The 25,654-nt window shown below is 38.4% G+C and overlaps 1 protein-coding gene across 1 annotated transcript in view; it reads right to left on the bottom strand.

The window, feature by feature from the left end:
* THSD7B (thrombospondin type 1 domain containing 7B) overlaps window positions 1-25,654 on the bottom strand; it is a 426,330-nt gene that overhangs the window by 285,605 nt on the left and 115,071 nt on the right. Inside the window, exons 4-6 of the mRNA XM_065413579.1 lie at window positions 18,662-18,831; window positions 9,544-9,699; window positions 7,092-7,289 (exon numbers count right to left, since the gene is read on the bottom strand). Coding sequence (XP_065269651.1) covers window positions 7,092-7,289; window positions 9,544-9,699; window positions 18,662-18,831 — 524 coding nt within the window. The remainder of the gene's footprint in view (window positions 1-7,091; window positions 7,290-9,543; window positions 9,700-18,661; window positions 18,832-25,654) is intronic.

Here is a 25,654-nt window from a genome sequence, read left to right as displayed (position 1 = left end):
ATTTACTCATTTCTGGTATAGTGTATTCCTTTTAAGTCCTGGCAGAGCACAATATTGGATCTTAAAATGACATCACTTTGATTACCGTGCTTCCCTTCAGTCCCCACTTGAATTTCAACAGGATTTCAGTGATTGCTTTCTCAAGAACTGGTAGAGCTAATAGCAATTTGGAATCTCAGCTTTCAAATGGTATAGCCTTAACCCCTACTGTGGCAGTGTATGAGATTATTGGCTGCTAAAATCACCTCACAGTTAAAGTAAGCATGTACATATATGTGAGAAAGAGAACAAGAACAATAATTTAAGGCTGCATTGGGGTATAACTACTATTGGTCCATACCTAGGGCAACAGATCTTGAATTTGAGCTTACATTTACATATTTTAAATTTAATTTTTCGTTTTAAAAAAGAAAGTATGTTTTTATCCCTCATGATTGTGAGTGTAACTGATGTAGTGGAGTTTGCCTAAGTCTGTAGATAGCCTGGAAAAAAAAGCTCTGAGAGGGGCAAACTTCCTGATGAATCTCAACAAAGTGCTGACTCCAAGACCCATTGCACTGAGGTGGGGCCCACCAATACATCCCAACAGAGGACTCTGTATGGCAGGAGAGGAAGAGTGCAGTGGGCCTGGACCACCTTTCCAAGATACCAGGGTGAGCCTCCCTGCTGCTAAACACTTGCCTCTCTGAGTGACAGACGGGATCCTTGCTGCTGCTCCTCATGTTAGAAGGATGCCTCCACACCACTGCCTGCCGCTCCAAGCAAGGGGCAAGGTCACTGTTCAGGGCTACAGTAGTGGAGCCATAGGGGCCTGTCACATGGTGTGTCTGGAGCCCTGCATTGCCTTAATCCCAGTGTGACAACAATAAAGTGGGGGAATGGGACAGAAATATCAAGATAGTAATCAGAATGTTGTGATTTTAAGGTCTGATAACTCAAACTGCCAGGGGGAGCTGGAGTGATACCAATGCTTTCCAGTTCCAAGCACTGACTGTGTAAAACCCGAAAGCATTGTTTCTAAAAGAAAATATGGTTAAATAAAAGGAAATTATCATATTTAACCTATGCGTGACTGGAGCCATTTGAAGTATTAGAAGGAATCCATTTAAAAAGCAAACCTACCAATAGGATTAATACATTTAAAAATGGTCATTATGAAAACCAGCATGGAATGCTTAGCAAGTAAACAAACTCTAAAGAATATTCCTGTTTTGTATGCTTCTTGCATTCACCAGCCCCTGTAAAGACTCCCGAGCCCTGTCTTTAAAACGCTAGTGTTAGAAGCACAAAATTGTTTAAATCAGCCCAAAGTAACACAGTTAAAATGATGATAATGATTCATTTTTCACACAGCAAGAATTGATTTTCATAAATCTTCTTTCCTGTTGCTTGTGCAGACCCATATCTATCACTGCTAAGGTTCCTTGGGTTGACATCAGGTATAATTACAGCTAGATCTACGTCTACTAACTCCCTTTGCTTAAGTTATTATTGTAGCTTGCAGCCAATCGGTTTTTCATTCTATTATCAGCCTCAATGAGAATACTTTAGTAAAGTGTTCTGCCACCAAGACAGCTCCCACAATAAGGACAATAGCATGTTCTATTTCTAGACTATTATCTTTACAGAGTCCCACACAGTTTAAAGAACTCTAGTATCAGTAAGGGCCTCAACCTGCAGCGTGAAAAGGTGTTGAGAGTGCTCAGCACTGCATACGATCCGGTCCTACATTTCTCATGTCCTCCATTCTCTTGTTTTACCACTAACTAGAAATAATACTTATTTGATTATAGTTAGTATCTAGAAACATGGTATGAAAATATTAAACCAGTGAAATCACAGAACGATAGTGTTTGCTTTCTAAAGTACTAATGCAAGATTTACTGATTTTTGCTAATTTATTTCAAAAGATTTTTTCTTCTGTTTGATCACATAGACACTTATTTTGGTTCAGTATCACAGAATAATCTTTTGTTAGTAATTTGTTTTCTTGCTAGGTATAGGACCAGCAAAAAGCAAATTAACAAATGACTATATGGGTATTACAATAAAGCAGATTGCTGACTAGCAGAACACTGACTGATTGGCTTTAAAATAAAAAAAAAAAAAAAAACATTTTATAATCAATTTATAGACATTGCCGATAGCTAAGATTCAGTCCATAGGACTGTAAAAACTATTTTAATTCACCCTTCCTTACAATCATTTTAAGATGCTAACATTTCTTAAATACTTGAAAAAACGGATAGATTATTTGCATGAGTCACACTTGTTATATTATGAAAGCTTTTTATTTCATTTCATTTATTTTAAGTATGTAACAGAGAAACTAGAATGAACTACCAACCACAGCCCTTGTTTGTTCACAGCCTACATGCAATACAATATACATTTCTTAAAATCACACTCCAGCGCTCCTCTTTAGCATTTATATTGCTTCAATCTGTTTACAATTGCTTTAAAAAAAGCCAGCTTAATATGGATGGGGGAATATACTAATAATTAAGACAGTTCCCACATCTCTCCATCTGAACTTTAGACAGTAACAGTGTTTCAACATTAATTTTTCTTGGCATCTAAATGAAAAAACAGGGAAATTTCGTACAAAGCCACGCAAATTTAACCTCCTAATTGGATTGACCTTTTTACATACAGATCTTGCTCTCAACCCTATTACAATCTTGAGTTTCCTTCTAGGTACTGTATGGAATATTCATTCTTGCCATTACAACCTTCAAGTGTACATGTCACTACCAAGTAATACCTGGAGAGCCACCTAGAGCTATATGAATTTTGCAAAAAATACTGCTCAAATATTTATTTGTATTTTTAAACAAGAGTTGGTCATGTCTTTGTATCTACTTACCAAGAATATTTTAGGAAAGAACATTTACTGGCAGGAACTATTCACAGAAACAAGTGAATTTTAGGCAAATGGACCATATTTGTGCAAAGAAAAAATGAATGTGAATATTTCAAGAGTTACTCTCATCCAACCAGGGAACAGTAATACACTCTCTCACCTGTGTGTCCAATCAAAAGAGTTCAAATATCAAATACTGGCAACAAACTCCTCAGGAAAATATTAAAGACTGAGAATTATTCATAGAAATTATTTGTTGAGCAATTTCAAACAACAAATTAGAGAAAATCATGATCAGCTCACAGATAATTTGCGAACAGAGAAAAGGTTGAGTCGTCATAGAAACTACTTGTTTTGAATTATACACCCAGATCTGCTAAGGATACAATTTAATAATCTAATCCGCGATACTACCACATGCATCTTTTCTCAGTTGGCTTTAAGCTTTCCTTGTCTTTCCCCTGCCTATCATTTTGCACACTGATCTTTTAAGTAATGTGTCTTGCTAATGAAGTAACTGCTAAATAATTAAATAAAAACCCACTTATGGAAACATTTTATTTGGATGAGACATCTTGTATAAATCCCTCTCCATTACACAAATTATTTCCTTTTATCCTTCATATTATATTATTTGTATTGTAATACTGCTTCAGGGCATCAGTCAAGGATTCCCCCCCTCCACATCCTCATTGTGCCAGGCATTGTTTTCACACACAGCAAAAAGATTGTCTGTCCCAAATAGTTTACAAACTAAGAATAAAATGAGAGTCAACAAATGCATCCAATAAACTGACAGGCAGAGCACAAGATAATTAGATGATTATGAACAGAGATTATGAACTCTGTAATCCTCCTACACTCTCCACAACTCTAACCATAACTGAGCCATGAAAAAAAACTACAGAGCAAATTATAAAGATATGGGCTCTGACTGCTAGTTACAGAACCTCCGTGGACATCCTGAGCTATGGGGCACTAAACCAGGATTACATGGCCATCTTCTGCCTGGAATAGCAGATTTAAGAAACAAAAACATCCTAGATGTCTAGTCTAATTACAGAGGAAATACAATTAAATGGAATGTGATTGAAATTGGTACGTATCCCTTAAGAAAAGATACTGTCTTATAACACTGGAATCTTTAGATACATCACTGAAATAACCCTCTGTTCTCATTCTGTCTAAACCTTGTGTACTCAAACAAATGGCTACTTTACACAACTATGAGGATTCACAGCTAAGTTTGACCTTCCTACGCCAGAGTCCTTTAGAAGTGTCACAGGAAAAAGGAGATTTTTACCGTTCCTGAAGAAAGAGCATTGCAAATTAATGTATATAGATCACAACTGCAGCTGAAATCAAAGTGAATTATTACTCTAATATTTTTAATCTATATTATAAAATCAAGACACTTGGGGTTAGGTATGTGGACACATTTGGAACTCCAGAAAATATTAATGGTTACTTTTGTGGTTTCTTCAAGATTAGTTACCAACAGGGCAAGGGTTGACAGAACAGTGTCCCTGAAATGTTAAAAAAGATAAACTGACATATAGTAATAATTAAAAAGACGGTCATGGAGAAAAGGCTGGCATTAATATCAAGAGGAAGAAATTGGGTATGCAAGCATACACAGAACCACCAGAGTATTCTAAATTCAATGTACCTGTCACAACCTGAACTTTATTGTTAATGAGGTATTACATTCATCAAGGAAATAGGGTTTTGTAACATTCCAGGGCCCAAATAATTTATTCTTTGTCTCTTTAGTAAGTCAGCAATCCTGAAGGTGTATGCAGTGCTGAATACTGATGTCAATATTGGATAGCACACTGGCATCAGAGAACTAGACAAGTGACTGGATTTCAGGATGCAGCAGCAGACATCGAAAAGGCAGCTGAGACTAATGAACCTATCAGCATGTGAAGCAGCTACGCTAAAGGTTTACAACAGGACAATAGTTAATGCAGTGCTTTGAACATGTATCAACTATGTAAGTTCTAAGTATTAGTACTGCTTTTATGCTATTGTAGCCATACCTGGTGTGCCTTGTGATTTGTCACAACTTCCTCTTAAGAGCTCAATTTAGTTACTAGTCCCACTGAAGACTGCGCAATTTTGATGCTCAGTCCCACAGTTCTTATTTAGGCAAATAGCCCATTGATTTCAATAGCAATTTTGCCTAAGACAGCACTGTGTAAGGACTGGAAACCATAACCAAAGCAATTAATGGTATTAAGTAGATTCGTAGAAGGATGAACAAGACAAACAGCCCTTTTTTCAACTTTGATTTCTAGGACTCTGTGATAAATAAATCCTACTGCAATGGAGATTGAGGAAGGTTTTAAAAGAGCATCCATGAATGTTTCCAACCTGTCAAATGAGCTATGGTATGTCTTGTGAAATCTCCCAAATTAGGGTTGGACAAGCAAAACAAATGTTCAGTTATAGTGATAAAGAAACTGTCCAAAATCCCCAGCTGAAATTCAAAAGGGATTTTTGTGCTACTCTTGCAATGCTAGAAGAAAGGTTTCAATCACTCTCTCACTTCCAGTAGACATTCAGAATATATATATTTTTTCCATTCTCAAGGAGACTAACTGGAAAGCACTCTGTAAACATGAAAGCAAAACTGACAGAACCAAAAAAAAAACCCTCCCACATTGCTCATCATGAGCTGAATGACTGAAAGTGAAAAAACTACACTGAAACTTCCAATTTCTTGTTGGACAAACCAGCAGAGAGATGCCCCGAAATTGGGATGTTTCGGCATGTATAATTACTACAGAGCAACATGCTGCCATGATCAGAGATCACCCCGGGTTTGTGACTTTGTGACCTTGCACGTTTTCTCTGAGTTTGAAGTTGACACAAGTTTAAGACCCCAATCCTGCCAAAAGATGCACACAGGTGAACCGCTGCACCAGTGGGTAGCCTCAATGTGGTTCCACACCAGCTCAAGGATCCACCTGCTCACACGTCACTGCAGAATTCAGGCTAAATTATTATCACATCACCCCAGAGACCACTTAGAAGACACTCAGCTACCCCCTAACTCCACTGGAGCTATTTACAGCAGCTGAGGATTTGGCCCACTAAGTCTAAGAACACAAAAAAGCCACATACACATTCATACATATTTCAAAGGGATCTTTGCTCTTCAGCAGATTAGCAGCTGTTATTTATTTGTTGATCAGGTTCTAATGCAGCATATCTCTCAACATATTCTTAAACACATGCCAATTAACTCAACTTGTTATAGACTTGGAACTGTTTCCTGTAATGGCTTCAAACACCATGCAATGGAAGAATCATCTCCATCTCAGATATAGCATTAAACTGGCAAGTTCCAAACTTTGCCAGTTTTGACCCGATAGTACAACTTACTGTGATTAAGAGCTGCAAAATCATGCCTTACGTAATATAATCTAGAGATCTGACAACATTGACCTTATCGAGACTGATGAAACTGTTGGCTGCATTTCAAATTGCGTATGAGAAATAAGCCCTCATTACTTGTTTGTAAACTTCCTATAAAATATGTGCTTTATGCATTATTAACAAGTTGTAAACTGAACACAAGGTCGGTCTCAAACTGCTGGCAAGTAAATACAGTATTACTCAGCACAAATCTTTTCATTTACATAACATCAGATTCTTGTAGCATAATTAATCTTGGCAGCACAACAAAGCTTTCCTCAGTATGCTCTCTTAAACAGCTGTTATGATGAGAAAAGTATTCCAGATTTTTTGCGAAAGAATTTAGTGCTACGTTAGTGGAAATGCAAAGAGCCTGATTCTGACACCCTTACTCATGCTGAGTAATCGTATTCAAATAGTCCTATTGACCTCAATGAGAGTACTGGCATAAGTACTATAAACATGAATGCAGGAAGTAAATGGGCAGAATCAGGCCATTAATATTACACTGCTAATATATTACTTTAGGGAGGGGTGAAAGTCATAACACCAATAAATGACTTGCGGCAGTGAGTCATTTCATTTTAATCAGAGATGGGCTCAAACCAGAATCCCAGATAATAATAGCTCTAGACTTTGGGGAAACTCAGATCCCATTCCAAAATCTGGTGTTTCACATTCAATTAAATACACTGCTATAATAATAAATCTTTGCAATTGCCCTTTAACAAAAATAGATTTTAAAGAAACACACAAAACAAGATGCACATTTAAAGATGACCAACTTAAAATTAGCTGCACCTACCTTTATTGTTCTTGCATATGGCTGTCAGTATGCGATTTCCATGCCCACATTTTCCATGATCAGGTACACAGACTCCTTCGGAAATGACCCACTGGTAACACATTGGGTCTTCACAAGGAATAGATTCTACTAAGTGTGGACAACCCTGAGACATACCAATGGGTTCCATAATAACCTGCCTTTGTCTCATTCTAAATCCTAGAAAGACAGAACAGAGAAATTTTTTATCATCAGTATTAAGATATTTTGCCTGCAAACGTTGATATATAGGGCATGTGGAATTCTAAGGCATTTCAAACTGTATTTTTAATAAAAAAACAGTATAGCAATGTTCATAAGTAAGGCTGCGAGTCTGTCAGAGGTCACAGATTCCAGCCACACTGCCTCCCACTCTGCCAGCAGTGGCGGTCCTGAGCCAGCACTGCCACCCCCGACCAGCAATGGTGGCAGCGCCAGTCCCAGGCCACCCCCTGCGCTTACCCCTCCCGCCCCCCGAGCACCAGCGGGCACCCCAGACCCCCCCCTCCAGTCCAGCAGCTGTACTCCCGGAGCCCCCCAGAACACTCAAGATTTAGACAGGGGTATATAGTACAAGCCATGGACAGGTCACGGGGCCGTGGATTTTTATTGCCCATGACCTGTCCATGACTTTTATTAAAAATACCCATGGCTAAATCTTAGCCTTATTCATAAGGCCTTCTAAATATTTGCAACCTCACTGGCCTTGCAAAAAAAAAGACAGAATGTATCTCTCTCTATTTACAGTTTTATCACTGCAAACATAATGTTGGTTGCAGAATTCCAGGAGTCTTGATTTCCACCACAACCCATGCCCCAATTCCACTGCCATTTGATCCAATACATGCCTTTTCACTGAACTTGGATGTAAAACATATGTCCAAATACATGGACATAAAGTAAGAACTATATATGTCAGGATGACAATACAATTTTAAAAAGATAAAGACAACCAAACAAGTAATTCAAAATCTAAACCACAGTTAACCTCCTTCTGGGACTCTGAGATTGAAAAATCTTGTTCTGAGATACAAAAGACCAGTTTACTGAGAAATAATTACTCTGCTTTTTGAAGATATATAATTCATATTGGACCCCCTCAAAATAACATCCTTTTAAAGTGGGAGATTCAAATTTAATATTGGAAGAAAAAGGTTACAAAAATAATTAAAGAACTGAGTACATAATTTAATGCCATTTGAATGAAAACAAAAGTCATGATGCTATATTCAATAGTGGAGCTAGTATGCAAGTAAGTGTCTTTCAGCATGGGTTTGTTTTGGATATGATAGAGTATAAACTAGCTATATCCATGGTTTGAATTGGTGGATTTACCATGGTGTTCAGCCATTCTGCATCAAGCAATGTTCTCATTAGGACTCATTGACTCAACAGAGTTGGAGGAAGCAAGTCCGTACCTGGATGGAAATCTTCTAGAGAAAACATTTGGTGCTGCAGAAAGTAGGGCTGGTGATTCAGGAAACAGCACACTTCCCTCTGAGTCTCTACTACACCAACATCCCAGACAGAGGACATGGGACAGAGCATGGTTGGAGGCCACAAAACTCCATGGCCAAGAAACAAAATATGAGGAAAACCATGCCAAAGAACTATGAGCAGAATTTGCTTCAGTGGTTGCTTTCAACACTTTCCAACAAGCAAAAAGAAATTGTTTTAAATGAAATGATTTTACAAACATTTCCATTTTTGCAAAAAGGCCTTTTTTGACCTTTTTATTTGACACATTCAGACCAACTCTAACCATCTTAGAAAACTCACAATTACAAATATTCCACTTTCTGAAAACATTGGGCAACATTTTCAAATGAGGAGACTTGCCCCTTGGCGTGTGCACACCGCCACAGCACAGAACTCACAGCCCAGGGGCAAGTGGGGCTGAGGTAGCTTTAAACCACCTTTGCATCCTCCCCCAACCCTGGAGGTGGGGGCTGCTCCCAGCATAATTTAGACAGGTTCTCATGTCTGCCTAAATTGCAGCAGTCTTCCCAAGCTGCCCTATGAGCCCCCAGCACTGCTCGGAATCTCCACACTGCTACATGCTGCAACTCTGAGCCTGACATTCCCCTCCCGCCTTCCAGCTCCACACCCAGCGTGCCTCCTACACCAGGACTTTTGAGACAGTTCTCAGAAGACTTTTAAAGCCCCTCTATGTCTCTCTAGCCCTTTTACCAAACATGGAGGGGCTGGAGTAGGGATGAAGATCTCACACATTTTTCAAGAACAATAGCCTACAACATCAAAGGCCACCTTCTACCCTAGGATCCACCTGTTGGTTCCAACTTATATCAAAGGAATTCAATAGGAAACCACATTTGGATCCAATTGTTTTAGATTCCTATCCTAACATGCTGGCGTTTAGTTTAATTCAGACCTAATTACAGGCTGTAGCATATGAGAGAAACAGTTAAATCACCTTTTCGTCCCTGGTGATCCTGGCAGTTCTCATGAACACAGGGTCCCCATGCAGACCAGGAGGAAACCAGACAGTCAGAAGAACATGGAACGTTGCACAGCTGGGAGGCAGAGGGAGCAGGGACAACACATAGTTTCTTGTCAACAGGCCTAGTGACTAAACAGGAAAAAAAGTTATGGACTGTAGTTTCATTCATATAAACGTCACAGAGCTTCTGAATTTACTATTGGCATTTGTTCCCTGGAGCAAACCCAATCTGCTAGGCTCTAATTAAGCAGCAAAAAAGAACCTACCTGACCCATAGTGTTTTATGTTCTAAAGCAAAATATTTAAGCATTGCTTAAGTCCATCCCTATTCAGCAAAGCAGTTAAATGCAGGCTTATGTTAAGCACATGCTTAAGGGCTTTCCAGTCTAGGACTGGACTGCTGAATCAGAGTACCAGCTGTATTTTCTCTCTAAAAGTAACTATGTACAATTGAAACACCTTACTCAGCAGATCCACGGCCTGTGAATATTCAGGTCAGGTCTACTTGCTATAGAGGAAAAAAATGTGTTTACATTTTACTGCTATTAATACTGCAGAAACCAATGGTGATGAGGTGATTAATTACATTCTCCTCTAGCTCATGCACCACATTGGTTTAACTAAATTCCAACTGTTGTTCCAAATCTTGCCCTTATGCTCCCAATACTTCTGTTAGTCTTAAAGGTGCCACAGGACCCTCTGTTGCTTTTTACAGATTCAGACTAACACGGCTACCCCTCTGATACTTGACACCATCAATTATGTAGATCTCCATGGCTGTGCATGATGGATAGATTGCACAATACCAGCAGACTTTCCATCTTGGAAGACTATATGGCCCAGATCTATTTACATACAATACATTCAATGAAGGGACCATGGGACTGACTGGAAAAGTGTTTTCAAAAACTATATGCTATATGTATTAGCAAACATTTCTTTCTTTCTTCCTGATGATCTACCATTTTATGCTTAAAGGAATCCATGGTCTTAAATTGCTTTTACAGAAGGCTTTGGTGCTTGTCTCAGCAAACATTAATGCACAAGATTCTCTCATGCTAGTACTTCAAGTTCAGATGCAGGAACACTGAGCAGCGACTTAGATTCTAAGTCATGGACTCAGAATTCATACCTCTTGCTCCTCAGGCACTCTACAATATAACTGTACTATTAAATGGCAATAGATGAAATTTAATTCAAAACTAATGAAAGATACTATTAATGTTAAAAAGACTGCTTTCTGAATGATTTCTGAAAAACAATATTGCCTTTGACATATTCATTTAAGGACTACACCAAGCTGGCAGGAATCCAATTCACCTTACTGCTAAAGTAAATAGACCTTTTCTACAGATTGCAAAAGTCAAATGACAGAAAGGGTAAGATAAATATTAGAATTTTAACCATAAGGCTTTTTTTTTTATCAAGAGGCTTCCTGCATTACTTAATATCCCCTCAGCACTAGGTTTAGCAAAATAATTTATCATTTTTTGTAACACACTGGGAAAAATGAAAGCAAATCAGTTTTAGGGCACAGAGTCAACTCTAAGAATTAAGTCACATCCCATTCTAGTATAACTGTTTCATTTCAGCCATGTTGTGCATCTCTTGACATTATTTTGAAATAAAAATGGTAGCCATCATCCATACGTTTAGAGTATGAATATATAATTTCTAAAAATACCTTGATGAATTAGAAATATGCACATGGATATGGTCAAATGTCAAAAAGTCCTCCAAATTCCTGCCAGTAGTTACTGCATATTGCAGAGATGAAAACTTTTAACGAAATATTTCAGAAATAAGAACAAAAAGGAATAGGCTGCATTAATAAACACACGCTACGGTATTAAATGAACTAAGTCATTTCGACTAGACATGGTGGCTGTAAAAGCACTGCTTCTTTTGCCACACGAAGGCCAGGTGAACTCTAATAGAGAACTGACCATCTGTAAAAGAGTTCCATCATTTGTCTAGTCATCTGATTGGCAGACAACCCCAAACTCAAAGGTGGCTCCCACTAGTTCAAGGATGCAGTTCATTCATTGACCCTGTTCTGAGTTCCAGCAGAGCTTTATTTGCTTTTATTTGTCTGACTACATTCGTAGTATTTCTTTAAAACTGTAGCAGGATAACTGGTAGGAAGGAGATGGGTAAAGGTTCTGCAGGAAAGCAGAGAAAAAGAGGCTGAGTACCTTTATGGATAATGCTGTTTTCCTTATTTGAATAAAGTTCTTTGTTCAGTGTTACAATAAAGTGTCTCTTTCTGTGATTCTTTTCATTGATTGAGTTTTGTCATTTGGCAAACATGCAACTTCCTACAAGGCAGAAATAGTTCATCCTAGATAATTAATTAATAATAAAATTACTTAATTAATTAATAATTAATTAATGGATATATCCTATCTCCTAGAATTGGAAGGGACCTTGAAAGGTCATCGAGTCCAGCCCCCTGCCTTCACTAGCAGGACCAAGTACTGATTTTTGCCCCAGATCCCTAAGTGGCCCCCTCAAGGATTGAACTCACAACCCTGGGTTTAGCAGGCCAATTGCTCAAACCACTGAGCTATGCTCTATTGCAAAGGGTCAGTGGGAGAGAATTCAGTGTATTGCTGTGATAAATGGACAGACCTCTGTGTATTGGAAGGGTCAGGGTTTATTGCGCCTTCTAACTTGTTTGATAATTGCACTTGTACTGTAAATAAAGCATTTACTTTGTTTGGGGAAAAAATGTCATATTTTCAGCTTGCTAACACTTGTGTTTCCTCTTAGAATTTCTGGGTCAATGCCCCTGAATCAAATAGCAGCCCATTTACTATAGATTATGTTTGTTCATATTTTTAAAAATCCGATGTTCTTCTGGATCTGTAGAATAAGCCTGAAAACTCAATTGAATGCAAATCTTGTAACTCTTTGAAACACTGCCCAGTTCTATAGCAGTGACTTATATACATTAATTCTGGGCTAATAAATATAGTCACACTGATGCAGGGAGTTTCGACTATTTACATTCACACAAGGGAATACTGAGATAAAGAACAATGTTAACCAATCAGAGAGTGAATGCACATCCCGACTACAGAAAGTCTTCCCAAAACTATTTTTCACTCCTCCCAGAAGGTAAATGATACTTTCTCCTGGACTTTTAACTTCATCTCTCTTAAGATTGTTAGTTTAAAATGAACACCTAAACATTTCAGAAATTCATGGCCAGAACGGAGAAGTTTCTAGTGACAAGCCTATTTCGAACACACATAACAATGTGACAACGTCAAGATTTATTGTCCCTTAAGGAGTATCTCAACTTTGCCTTCACCTTAGCCAGTATTCACCTCTCAGGACAATACATCTTGATATCCACCACAACAGAAGTCAATATATATTTAATGTTTGGCAGAACCATACAGAGTTAGTTATTTACCAGAGGCCAAGATAGGGATAATATCCATTTTTAAAAGTTGTTATTGGTGACGCCAGGAAATATAGGCCAGTGACTCTTATTTCAGTACTAGAGGAAATTAGTTGAGAAAATCATTGAAGACTGAATTACAGTATAAACACCTACATGAGTATACAATAGAAACAAATAATCACAACTTCTGTAAAGGCAAGTCATATGTCTCCAGCCTGAAAGACACTGTTTTGATAGCGATGACAAAATAGTGGGCAAAGTATAACTGGATCATCTTTTTTTAGCTTAGAAATGGCTCTGATACTAGCTCCTCACATGAGACTGTTAAGGAAACTTGCTGCATCCTGTGTCTGATAGAAAGGGATTTTTTTATGCATTTAAAAAAAAATTGGAAGCCACAAGGTGAGAAGTAAAGTCCCATTATCAACTGAAAACTACTTCATAGTATAAATAAAAGGCTAATCTCAGCATGGAAAGAAGTTAATAATAGGTTGCCAGAAGCAACAGTGATTCAGTATATTTAGGAACAATCAGGAAGTCCTGCTACATGAATTAAGTGACATTATAAACTTTTCGGAAGAGAAAAGAGGTCTTCCTGTGTTTGTTCACCTCCTAGTACAATGTGGTCCCAATCCTGCTTGGTGCATCTCAGCGCTACCACAATAGAAATATATCTGGCAAGCATTTACAATGGGGCATAGTGCTTATTATTGTAAGTATTATGACTGAACAGCAGAAGGTAGGAGGGATGCAGTTGAGAACCTATTGGAAGAGTCTTAAGGGAGTAGGGATACTGGGGACCAATGAAGGTGACCATGGGAAGAGAGGCTGTGCAGGTAGCTTGTTGATGATTGGTTAGAAAAAAGCAAGGGTCATAGGATACTAGAAAGCTTTGAGAAAAGGCCACAATGTACTTGGAAGTCACATTGCCAGAGAAGTCATGAAGAAGAAAGGGAAGGGAATCCAGAAGTTTTGGATACACTTCAGGAAAGGCTCTGAACCAAACCTTGGAACAGTGTGAGATTAGCCCTCCACTAATGGTTTAAAATTAGGATATTTTTATTCCAAGTAAAACTTCATTTTTTGTGACTGTCCTTTTCTTTGTGGATGTTCCAGTTTGGTCAACAAAGAGAAATTAAGTCATTTTGTTTTTATAATAAGCAAAAATATAATGCCCTTATCACCGGGCTGTGAATGACTTGCATATTCCGGTGGCATAAATGGCCCTAAAATATAAATATGCGCACTTGATTTTTTTAGACTTCAAAGATAAGAAACTGAACTAAAATCTACAGTCTCATGCAAATTGATTGGGTGAAGCAGACTAACTATTTACCATATAATAAACAGCCCTATAAATAAATGCACCAGTAATAATGGAGTAAATATTACATGTCATATCAAATACCTTCATGAGAAACAAGTCACATTTTTTAAAAAAGTTAAGTATTTTACCTTCAAAATGTTTTCTATATAATCTGCTCCTTTCACTTCAGCTAGCTCCCAGACATCTGAGAACTAAAAATGTTATACCTCTGTGATAAAAAGGTTGCTTTCCCTCATGAATTTAAACCCTTAAGATCCTGAATTACAAATCTAAAGCATGCCAGCTTTACACCCCAAAGATTTGCATAAAATCGTTTTCAGTCTTGCTTCTAAAGGGTTTCCATTGAAGAAGCCAGCTGTTACATATTTATTATTCTATTATGTGACTTTAATCTTATAAATTCTGCTCACAGAATGTTAGATCAATTATTCTATTATGTGACTTTAATCTTATAAATTCTGCTCACAGAATGTTAGATCAATAGCTCAACATCCCAACAATGCAGATTTGACACAGGCGTGCTTGGATATATTTCACACTGTGGAGGTACATTCTTCGTCATCTTCTCAAACCAGGTCCTTTTGATAAGGGCCGGTTTCTTACCTGAGAAAAAGGTTACTCTGAATTGGATCCACTAATCCAGATGCTGGATTATCTAGCTTCAGCACCACCACTCAGTTAGCAAACAAAGATCCTTTCATGACACTGCTGACCATCAGTTATCTTTCTCCCCGGGTACCAATCAAATTTTCCTATAGCCAATACATTCTAGCCTATTCTTTCCAAATACTTTCACAAACAAGACAGGAAGGTCAGGACTCAAAGATCTGAGTCTCCAAAATCTAATTTCTTTGTCATAAATTGATTTTTTTTCTTCCTGCAGCTTTACCAATATAGGCATGAATTTGAAGAGCAGTGCACATTGAATATAGGACAGGGTTAGTGCTAATTCAAATACAGTACAAGTCCTATATATGTTCCAGCTGGCTAACGAGTCCAAAGTGGCTGCCAATACCCTTCCTCATTTACACAAATATGTATTTATCCTATTGCATGACACCCCCTTGGGCAACATTTACTGTTTTTAAAGAGAGCAAGAGCTGCCTAAACAGGGATATGATCTCCCAAAAGGTTTTGATGCTGCTCTGGAAAAATGTAAAGGCCCATATGACGTATAGGATATATTCTGTTTTGAACAAAGAAAAGCTTGAATAAGTTCAAAAACTGGAGATAAAGGTCAAATTCTGTTCTAACCTATGTTGGTGTAAGTCCAGAGAAACTCCACTGTAATTAGTCTGGATTTACACTGATGTAACTTAAAACAGAATTTGCCACCAAAATTCTTATGCTATGTACCATAAGGGAAAATAAATGACTTACGATATTTAAGAATTTAGTTTCTTTCATATGTGTATGGAGGACAGATGTTTAAGAAAATATACTATAGATGCCAAAGTCTATGGAGACAAGACCTAGCAGTGTGTTGGCAAGATAGTTCAGTAGTGTTCTTTGTCTAAATAGGGGCAGGGGCAGGTAGGGAGACAAAGACAGAAAGAGTATGGTCAGAAATAGAGCTAGTCAAACAATTTTTACAAAACTTTTCTCAATTGAAACTGAAATGTTTTCCAGAAACATATTGGTTTTGAATAATTTTTTGTCAGGAAAGTTTCTCCAGTCCAAGATGGTATTTCTGACAGAGAACAAACAAGAGAGATACTCCTGGAAGAGACTCAGTGATTAGGGCACTCACCTGAGATGTGGGAGACCCAAACAGGCACTTGAACCTGGCTTTTCCATATCCCCAGTGTCTGCCCTAAGCACCAGGCTATCTAGGCTATTGTTGGATCTTGTGCTCTCAATTTTTCCATTAACATTTCTAAAAGTCTTGATTTTGTTCTGCTTTGGAATGAAAACAAATTTCAAAACCTGAAAATTTTTTTGCAAAATTGAATTGTTTTTTTCCAGCCAACCCTTGAAATGAAGTTGCATTCTGGTGAGAAGTTGAATCAAGATGTTGTATTTAAATAAATGGATTCACCTTTACATTTTTACTTTAAAAAAAAAAAGTCCTATGATAGACACACACAAAAAAACACAATACATTTGACATAGTGTTTAATTAAGTCTTCCTTCAAAAACACTACGGTTGATTACAGTGCCCGAGATAATAATCTTCTCAGATTGATCTGAAAAGATTCAACCAACATTGGCTTCTTTCCACCGTGGAAGCCACAAACGTAGCCACAATCCATCTCACAGAGCAGTTCATCACATCTGGAAGTTATGCAGAAAACATTGCTTCTAGTAACAATGCTGAGCACTTTTGGATAAAGGCCTTAGCATATCACAATTGTAAACTCTTTGGGAGCAGGGACCACCTTTTTGTTCTGTGTTTATATAGCACAGGGGTCGGCAACGTTGGCATGCGGCTCGCCAGGGTAAGCACCCTGGCGGGCCGGGCCAGTTTTATTTACCTGCTGACGCGGCAGGTTCGGCCAATTGCGGCCCCCACTGGCCGCGGTTCGCTGTCCCGGGCCAATGGGGGCGGCGAGAAGCCGCGGCCAGCACATCGCTCGCGCGCGCCGCTTCTCGCCACCCCCATTGGCCCGGGACGGCGAACCGCGGCCAGTGGGGGCCGCGATCGGCCGAACCTGCCGCGTCAGCAGGGAAATAAAACTGGCCCGGCCCGCCAGGGTGCTTACCCTGGCGAGCCGCGTGCCAAACGTTGACGACCCCTAATATAGCATCTGGCACAATGGGGTCCAGGTCCGTGAGCGGGCTGCTAGGTGCTACCACAATACAAATCAAAGTTCAAGCACAATCACAGTTTTGAGGCTTACTGCATGTGGACGTGCCCATTACTGAGGTTTGGTCAATGCAAGAAACTGTTGTAAGGGTAAGAAAGACAGCCAAAATTTTATGCTACTGTAGTCACTAAAACTCCTCACTTGATGAGACACATGCACTGCAAGATAATGAAGAATAAAGGAATGTGTGTGTTGGGAGAGCAAGGTTCCAGCTTCTTGGAACAGGAGAAGAAGCAGTTGTATAGGGACTGAATGGAGTCTTGTTTTTCTGTAGTCTGAGAGGTTATTTTGCAGGCAGATAGGACATGCAATCTGCCATTAATAAAGATTTGCTTTGGCTTTGTAAGTAAATAAGTCTAAACTGAAATGTTGTGTTCTTACTATCTTACCATCTCTGCTCAAAGCCATATTCTACAGGAGCAGTACACACTGCAGATAAAAAAGACAAGGATAAATTATTCATAATGCATCTGCATCCGTTCATCACTCTTCCAAAAGCAAAATAACTCATTCTAACTCCAACACTTGTCTGTCTGCTCAGAAGTTGCGACATTATTATTTTGGCTTCTCCCATCAAATCATAAGAAAGGTTGCGTATTGGTCTTGAGCAGAGGATTAGGCCACACCAGGAATAGGCTGACATACTGTAGAACCTCAGAGTTACAAACACCAGAGTTACAAACTGAGCCATCAATCACATGCCTCATTTGGAACCGGAAGTACACAATCAGGCAGCAGCAGAGATCAAAAAAAGCAAATAAAGTACAGTCCTGTGTTAAACAAACTACTAAAAAAATAAAGGAAAGTTTAAAAAAAGATTTGACAAGATAAGGAAACTGTTTCTGTGTTTGTTTCATTTAAATTAAAATGGTTAAAAGCAGCATTTTTCTTCTGCATAATAAAGTTTCAAAGCTGTATTAAGACAACGTTCAGTTGTAAATTTTTGAAAGAACAACCATAATGTTTCGTTCAGAGTTATGAACATTTCAGAGTTACGAACAACCTCCATTCCCAAGGTGTTTGTAACTCTGAGGTTCGACTGTATTGATAAATAACTGAACCAATACCAAAAAATGGCCAAGTGGATTCAACAAATGGGGACAAGGGGGTGAGGCAGGTCTGCCCTTCCCCCGACCCGTGAGACGGGAGGAAGACTACGTTTTTTTGAACTCATTCCAAGAGAGACTGGAGAGTGGGAGACAGTGTGTCCCCATCGCCACACATGATGGGCAGTGGTTTCACACCCAGAATCCTTCAGATCATGGGGGGACCCATAGGAGGCAAGGAATCTCCGCACAGACATGCTCTGCTGGCTCTGGGGCTCACTGACTCCCTCCTCCAGCTTCCAGGCAGCATGACTCCAATGGAGTCTATTAGCAGGCCACTGAGACATTTTATCCTTACCCACAAACATATTTCTCCAGCTCAGCGGCAGCAAAAAAGCATGCAGCTTCATGCTATTGATGAGTCTCACAATAGTTCTTTACCTTTCCAATTTATAGATTCCCTGTAATAGGCATTTTAGGATAACCTCTAACAACGTACCTTCCTTTAATTTGTGTGTCCCCGATTCTATCACACTTTGGACACAGTACACTTCCCGGACTTGTATCCCACCTCCACAAAGGGCTGTGTGCTTATGTCGGCGAGGGTCCTGTCCATCAAGGAGGAGAGTAACTTGGCATGCTTTCCATTCAGAAGTCCTCCATGAAAACCTTTGGAAGAAAAATAGTGTAAAACAAGATTTTATATAAGACCATGGGGCAGTGGGTGTTTCTTTATATTAGAAATTTGTTATTCTTTAGTATGCAAACACTTTAATCTTTGTCGTACATCTTTCTACTTCAAGACAGACCTACCAGTGCCAGGCAATACGTTAATCCAGTACTTATGTAGAATTTTTTACACTTGTATATCAACAGGGATTAAGTGATTTGCTCCATACAGGGAGTAAGTCTGAAAGCTGGCTGTTAATCCTGCCCTCAGGTCACAAGGCCATAACTCTCTGTCAATAACTAAGGACCTAATTGTGAGAGGTACTGAACACTTGCACAGTCAACAGAGTACCAAGCGTTCAAGAACATCTTGGGCTTTGGCCTCTGCGTGATAGCTTCATAAAGTTCTAGGGTGTATTGGGTACTACCAATTGCTTCTAGAAGAGGACTGCAATACTTGAGTTAATTTCTCTTTCTTGAAGTTGTGACACACATCAGATTTAGATAAAAAGTATTTTCTCAGCACAGTTAATTTGTGTATAATAAAGAACATAAACACTTTGGAATTTTCTGTTCAGGAAAGGTTTAAATTCTGACACACAAATATGTAAGTGCCACATAGACAAACACCCAAATTTGAATTGGATACATCGGAGGGTTTGTGTATTAGAATACACGGTGCAATTGGAGGTTAAAAATGGCTGATCTGCCAAAAAAGAATTTATTAAAACTATGGAAAGGAACAGAAACAAAAATCATGTTTTTCCCATCTCATCTACAAGTGTGGGGGATCTTTCAGAGGCACTGACAATCTCTGATCCAATGAACAGGACACCAGACTGAGAAACAATTGACCATCTGCAAAATGGAGAAGATACTTCCTCTCCTATGTGAAAAACTTTAACATCTACAGATTAAAAAAGCACTATATAAATACCAAGTATTATAATGTTTCTGTTGACGCATATATTGTGTTATCTACCATTCTCCTTGGAGTCTTCTGCAATCTTTTCTATTGCCTCCCTTTCTCCATATTCCCTCAGTCTCCATATGGTCTTAATTTCTTAAAATATGTACAAAATAAGTTTCATTCCTTCCTTTGCCCCCAAAACAAAACACACTCTCCTGTTATCTCAGTTTCACTGGTTGTTAAATTTGCATGATGTGTTTGTCTTGTCACATAAATCATAAGTGCATGCTTTGGATGTCCTTTGTGAAGAAACATTTCCAGCTTGAAATTCTATATGTTGTCTTTAGAAAATATTTGTAGGTAGGGCATAGATATTACAAGGAAACTTAAACTGCAAATTATTTGCAAAAAAAAAAAAAGTGAGCACACTTCAACAACATTTTCTAAACATTAGATCTTGTGAATATCAGTCATTTCTAGCCTCAAAGCACTTATGAATTTTGTAATGTCTTCATGGAAGATGTTGTGAATATTGCCAATTATTTCTAATTTACGGGTACTTTTCAGATTAGCTGTCTTGCTCTCTCTTAAATAATATGCAGTATACCTTGTGCACATTTGGATACATTCACAGGGTTTATTACCAGCAAAGAGGAATACAGTCTGTACATGACATGCATGAAATAATTGTACTCCCACAATACATAAATAATGGAGAATTCTTTTGTACAGAAGTTCCTTTTGTAGGTTATCACAGCTTTTCTAATATTCAGTATTAATACAGGTCTCCAGTTTTCATATGAAGACAGAGAATCACACTTAACTGAACAAGGTACTCTACCACATTTTTTCCCACATCAGATTAAAATATCATATCTTTTAGAGTATACAGGACCCAATTTTCAAAACTGGATGCCTAAAGATAAGTCCTTATTTCATCATCTAAATACTTGTTTTAGGCACTTACGCACTGATTTAAATCAGCGTAATTTTAGGCTCTGGACCTCCTGAAAATCAGGCCATTAGCATTCAAAATTATACAACATAACTAAATGTATCTCAGCTCAAACATAATTAAACCTCATCGGTCTACAAGGTTGAAAAATCCCCTTAGAATTGCAGTACACAGAACAAGTGGATATTCTGCTGCTGAGCAACCATGTGCTGTAGTCATTGCCTGTTTATCAACAGAAAAACTTTAAAGTAGAGGGTAAAACCATATCAATTCAATGGTGTTGCTTTTATCAGTCAGACAGGCCCTATAATACAATAAGAGTTTATGAAAAGCAAAATTCTACTCATGTATTAGTTGATTTTAATATACACACTGGCTGTCAGTTAAAAAAAAAAAATCAACTATACCAGAGAGATATCGGATATACTACAGTTATCATCTACTGTATCACCTACTGTATCTACCAAACCTACCATACAGCAGAATTTCCCTGCACTTAGTGTAAGGAGGGTCTGAATGAGCTCTCCCCTAACATCTAGCAATGAACTGGGGGGGGGGGGGGGAGGGAATTTCAGGAGAAGACCATGTTTGCATAGACACACCTACTCTGCCCAGGTGTGCAGCAGATAGAGCTGCTGTGCCAAAATGATCACAATACAAAAACCAGGGGTCACCCAATAAAATTAATAGGCAGCAGATTTAGAACAAACAAAAGGAAATACTTCTTCACACACACAGTCATTTGCACAATCAACCTGTGGAACTCATTGCCAGGGGGTGTTATGAAGGCCAAAATTATAATTGGGTTCAAAAAAGAATTAGATAAGTTCCTAGAGGATAGGTCCATCAATAGATATTAGACAAGATGGGTGGGGATGCAACCCCAAACTCTGCATGTCCCTAGCCTCTAATTGCCAGAAAACGGGAGTGGATGACAGAGGTGGATCACTCAATGATTTCCTGTTCTGTTCATTCCCTCTGAAGTACCTAGCATTGGCCACTATTGGAAGACAGTATACTGGGCTAGATGGACCGTTGGTCTGACCCAGTATGGCCGTTCTTATGTGGATCTCAACACACTTCCATAGAAATGAAATACAAATACTTTAAATATGACATTGAATATTTTGTGCAGCTCTATTAACACTTAGCATCTTGAATTAGGTCAATTTTTTTATTCAGAGAGCAAGGATGAGCCCTCTGACTATTTACCTCTACATAGTACCTTCTATCTATCTAAGTACTACACAAATGGATGTCTTTGGTTTTTAAATTTATACAAGTTCTCCTCTCCACGTTGTGTGTGTGTGTGTGTGTGTGTGTGTGTGTGTGTGTGTGTGTGTGTGTGTGTGTGTAGGATTTCGTGTTTTGAAAGAGTTCAACCCAAGAGAAGGATTTAATCAAAAATGTGTATTTTGACATTTCAGTAGTTTGCATTGAGTCAGATCTCTTCTGGCAAGGAGTATCACAATCAGGGTGCTGTCGCTGAGAATGTTATGTTCCCATCTCTTAATGGTGAGAACTTGGGTCTATCGGTCTTCGTTGCGCCTGTTGAGCATATCATCGAGTTGGAGTAGAGAGGTTAATTTGACTTCTATATTTGTCACTGGTGTGACCCCTGCTAGAATCTTGTGTCCAGTTCTGGTGCTCCCAATTCCAGAAGGATGTTGATAAATTGAAGAGGGTTCAGAGGATTCAGACAAGAGCCACATGAATGATTAAAGGATTAGAAAAACTTCCTTATATAGTGATAAGCTAAATAGAGCTTTCTGAATCTAACGAAGAGCAGGTTATGGGGTATCTTGATTACAGTCTGTGAGTATCTACATCGGGAACAAATGTTTAATAATGTGCTCTTCAATCTATCAGAGAAAGGTATAGCACAATCCAATGGCTGGAAGTTGAAGCTAGACAAATTCCTACTGGAAATAAGGCAAACGTTTTTAAAAGGTGAGAGCAATTAACCATTGGAACAAATTACCAAAAATTGTGTGGATTCTCTATGACTGACAACTAGGAATTCTTTCAGGGAAGTTTTGTGGCCTGAGTTAAACAGAAGGTCAGACTAGATTATCACAATGATCCCTTCTGGCTTTGGAATCTATGTATGCTGGGTAAGGTGATCTCTGAGGTTGGTCTCAGTCCATTAAAAGTCTTGTAGATTATGACCAGGAATTCTGCTCATGAGCCAATGAAGAGTCAGTGGACTTCAGGAAGCACAACCATGTGCCAATGCTGGTCTTTGTTACTAATGAAGTGTGTTGCTCTGTGTTGTACCTTTTTCACTTTCAAGCTTTTGCACTGAAGCCCAGGTAGAAGTTATGATGGTCCAATCTGGAACTGAAAAAGGCATGATTTACCACGTCAAAATCCTCATATGTGAGAAGCTAGTGAACCCTCCACGTCAAGTTTCTGTATGCCCAAGAATAACGAGGCCTGTGTCTGAATAATGTTAGCCAGGACATTGCCCTTTAGAGCACTCTCACCACTCCCAATTCAAAGAACTAGTCAGTGATTACACTACTGATTTTCAGAGTGAAAGAGAAGCAGCCTATATGTTCTGAATTGGTACACTTCCATGTAAGTCGTAACAACTCTAAAAAGAATTTTCTACCTTTAAATAAGACACGTTATGAGCATAATTCATAATACAATACCTTCACATTCAGATCTCAGCATGCCCTCTAAAATAAAAGAGCAGCTCTTAAAAGTTTCTCATTATTTCCAAATACTTTTAATTTTTGGAAAGCTTTGACTTGCTGACAAGGCAAAGAGGTTTCTCTCTTTATTAAGTCATTGTCTTGTTACTCGGCAACCATGGAAACTCAAGAGAATTCAAGAAATAATTACAATTCTGGCAAAACTGTATATTCCCAGTCAACATGAAAACACATTTGGGGTTCAAACAATATTATAAAATAGTTTAAAAGAAATTGCTGACTCCATGATAGCTATATTGCAAATAACTTCTTTATAACTTATTTGATTCATAGCATCATAGAAATGTAGGACTAGAAGGGACATCAAGATGTCATCTAGACTATCCCCGAAAGCTATTTGTCTAACCTGTTCTTTAAAATCTCCAGTGACGGGGATTCCACAACCTCCCTAGATACCCTGCTCCAGTGCTCAGCTATCTTTATATTTCTAATATCCTATCTAAAATCTCCCTTGCTGCAAGCTTGTCCTACTGTCAGTGGACCTGGAAAACAATTAACACTACACTCTTTGTAACAACCTTTTACATATTTGACGATGTCCTCCCCCTTAGTGGTCTCTTCTGTATACTAAATTTGCCCAATTCTTTCAATCTTTCCTCATAGGTCATATTTTCTAAGCCTCCTATAATTATTGTTGTTCTCTTCTGAATTCTCTCCAATTTGTCCACATCTTTCTTAAAGTGTGGTGCCTAGAAATGGACACAGTACTCCAGCTGAGACATCACCAGTGCCAAGTAGAGCAGATCAATTACCTCCCATGTCTTACGTATGATGCTCTTGTTAATACAAAAAGGTTAATATCATTCTGGGGTGTAACAGCATCACATTGAGTCATATTCAATTTGTGATGCACTGTAACCCCTAGGATCTTTTCTGCACTACTGCTGCCTAACCCAGTTGTTCTCCCATTTTATATTTCTGCAGTAGATTTTTCTTTCCCAAGAAGAATACTTTGCACTTGCCTTTACTGAATTTCATCTTATTGATTTCAGGCCAGGTCTCCAATTTGTCAAGATTATTTCTAATTCTAAGCTTGTCCTCCAAAGTGCTTGCAACCCCTCCCCGCTTGGTGTCATCTATTAATTCTATAAATGTACTTTCTACATCATTATCCAACTGGTTAATGAAAATATTGAATAGCACCAGACCTAGGACAGACCCCACTTGATACAGTCTCCCAGTAAACTATTGATAACTACTCTGAGTATTATTTTTTCACCTACTTGTGCACCCACCTTATAGTAATTTTTCCTAGACTATATTTTCTTAGTTTCTTGTGATACTGTGTAAAAGCCTTATTAAAGTCCAGATATATCATGTCTACTGCTTTCCTCCATCCACCCGGTTGGTTATCCTGTCAAAAAAGGAAATTAGGTTGGTTTGCCATGATTTGTTTTTGACAAATCCATGCTGGCTATTACTTGTCCCTTATTTTCCTCTAGGTGCTTACAAACTGATTGTTTAACAGTTTGTTCCAGTATCTTTCCAGGTATTTGAAGTTAGGCTGACTGGTCTATAATTCCCTGGGTTCTCTTTGTTCCCCTTTTTAGAGATAGGTACTATGTTTGCCCTTCTCTAGTCCTCTGGGACCTTACCAGTCGTCCATGAGTTCTCAAAGATAATTGCTAAAGGTTTAGAGATTGTTTCAGCAAGTTCCTTAAATACTCTAGGGTAAATTTCGTCAGGCCCTGCCAACCTCTTCATCTCTTTAGCCTATCAAATTGATTCTCTTTGTATGTACAACAGTTTTACATCACTGTATTCACTTTAATTGATTTATTCCTGATTTAAACCAGGTAAATGAAAGAAGAATCAGCTTGTGTGTTTAAATTTGCCAAGCATATGAATAACTAATAGCAACACAGAACAGTACACACTAAACTTCATAACACTTAATGCTGCTTTAATATTTTCCTTTTTGCATTTAAACTATTGATTTTAGGAAATTATTTTAAATTTTAACTGTAAAGTAAAAACTCTTCATACTTTAATGTCCAGGGCATGTGTGGAAACTTATAATGGTCTTACCAAAAAGTCTCCTTTAGAAGAACTAGTTTTCTGGAGCGGATGGTAGCAAGTTCTTTCCTTAATTAGAGTGTTGGGGATGTACATAATATTTACCACTGCCCTCTGCTAGATGGAATCAAACCAGCTCAAGTGTTTGCCTTATCCCAAGAGAAGGAAGGAAACATCCCAAGAGCTACAGGCTGCAGTTCACAACAGGTATCGTGCACACTC

Source organism: Emys orbicularis, chromosome 11 (genome assembly GCF_028017835.1).
Source record: "Emys orbicularis isolate rEmyOrb1 chromosome 11, rEmyOrb1.hap1, whole genome shotgun sequence".
NCBI lineage: Eukaryota > Metazoa > Chordata > Testudines > Emydidae > Emys > Emys orbicularis.
This window is presented reverse-complemented; position numbering and strand designations above follow the sequence as displayed.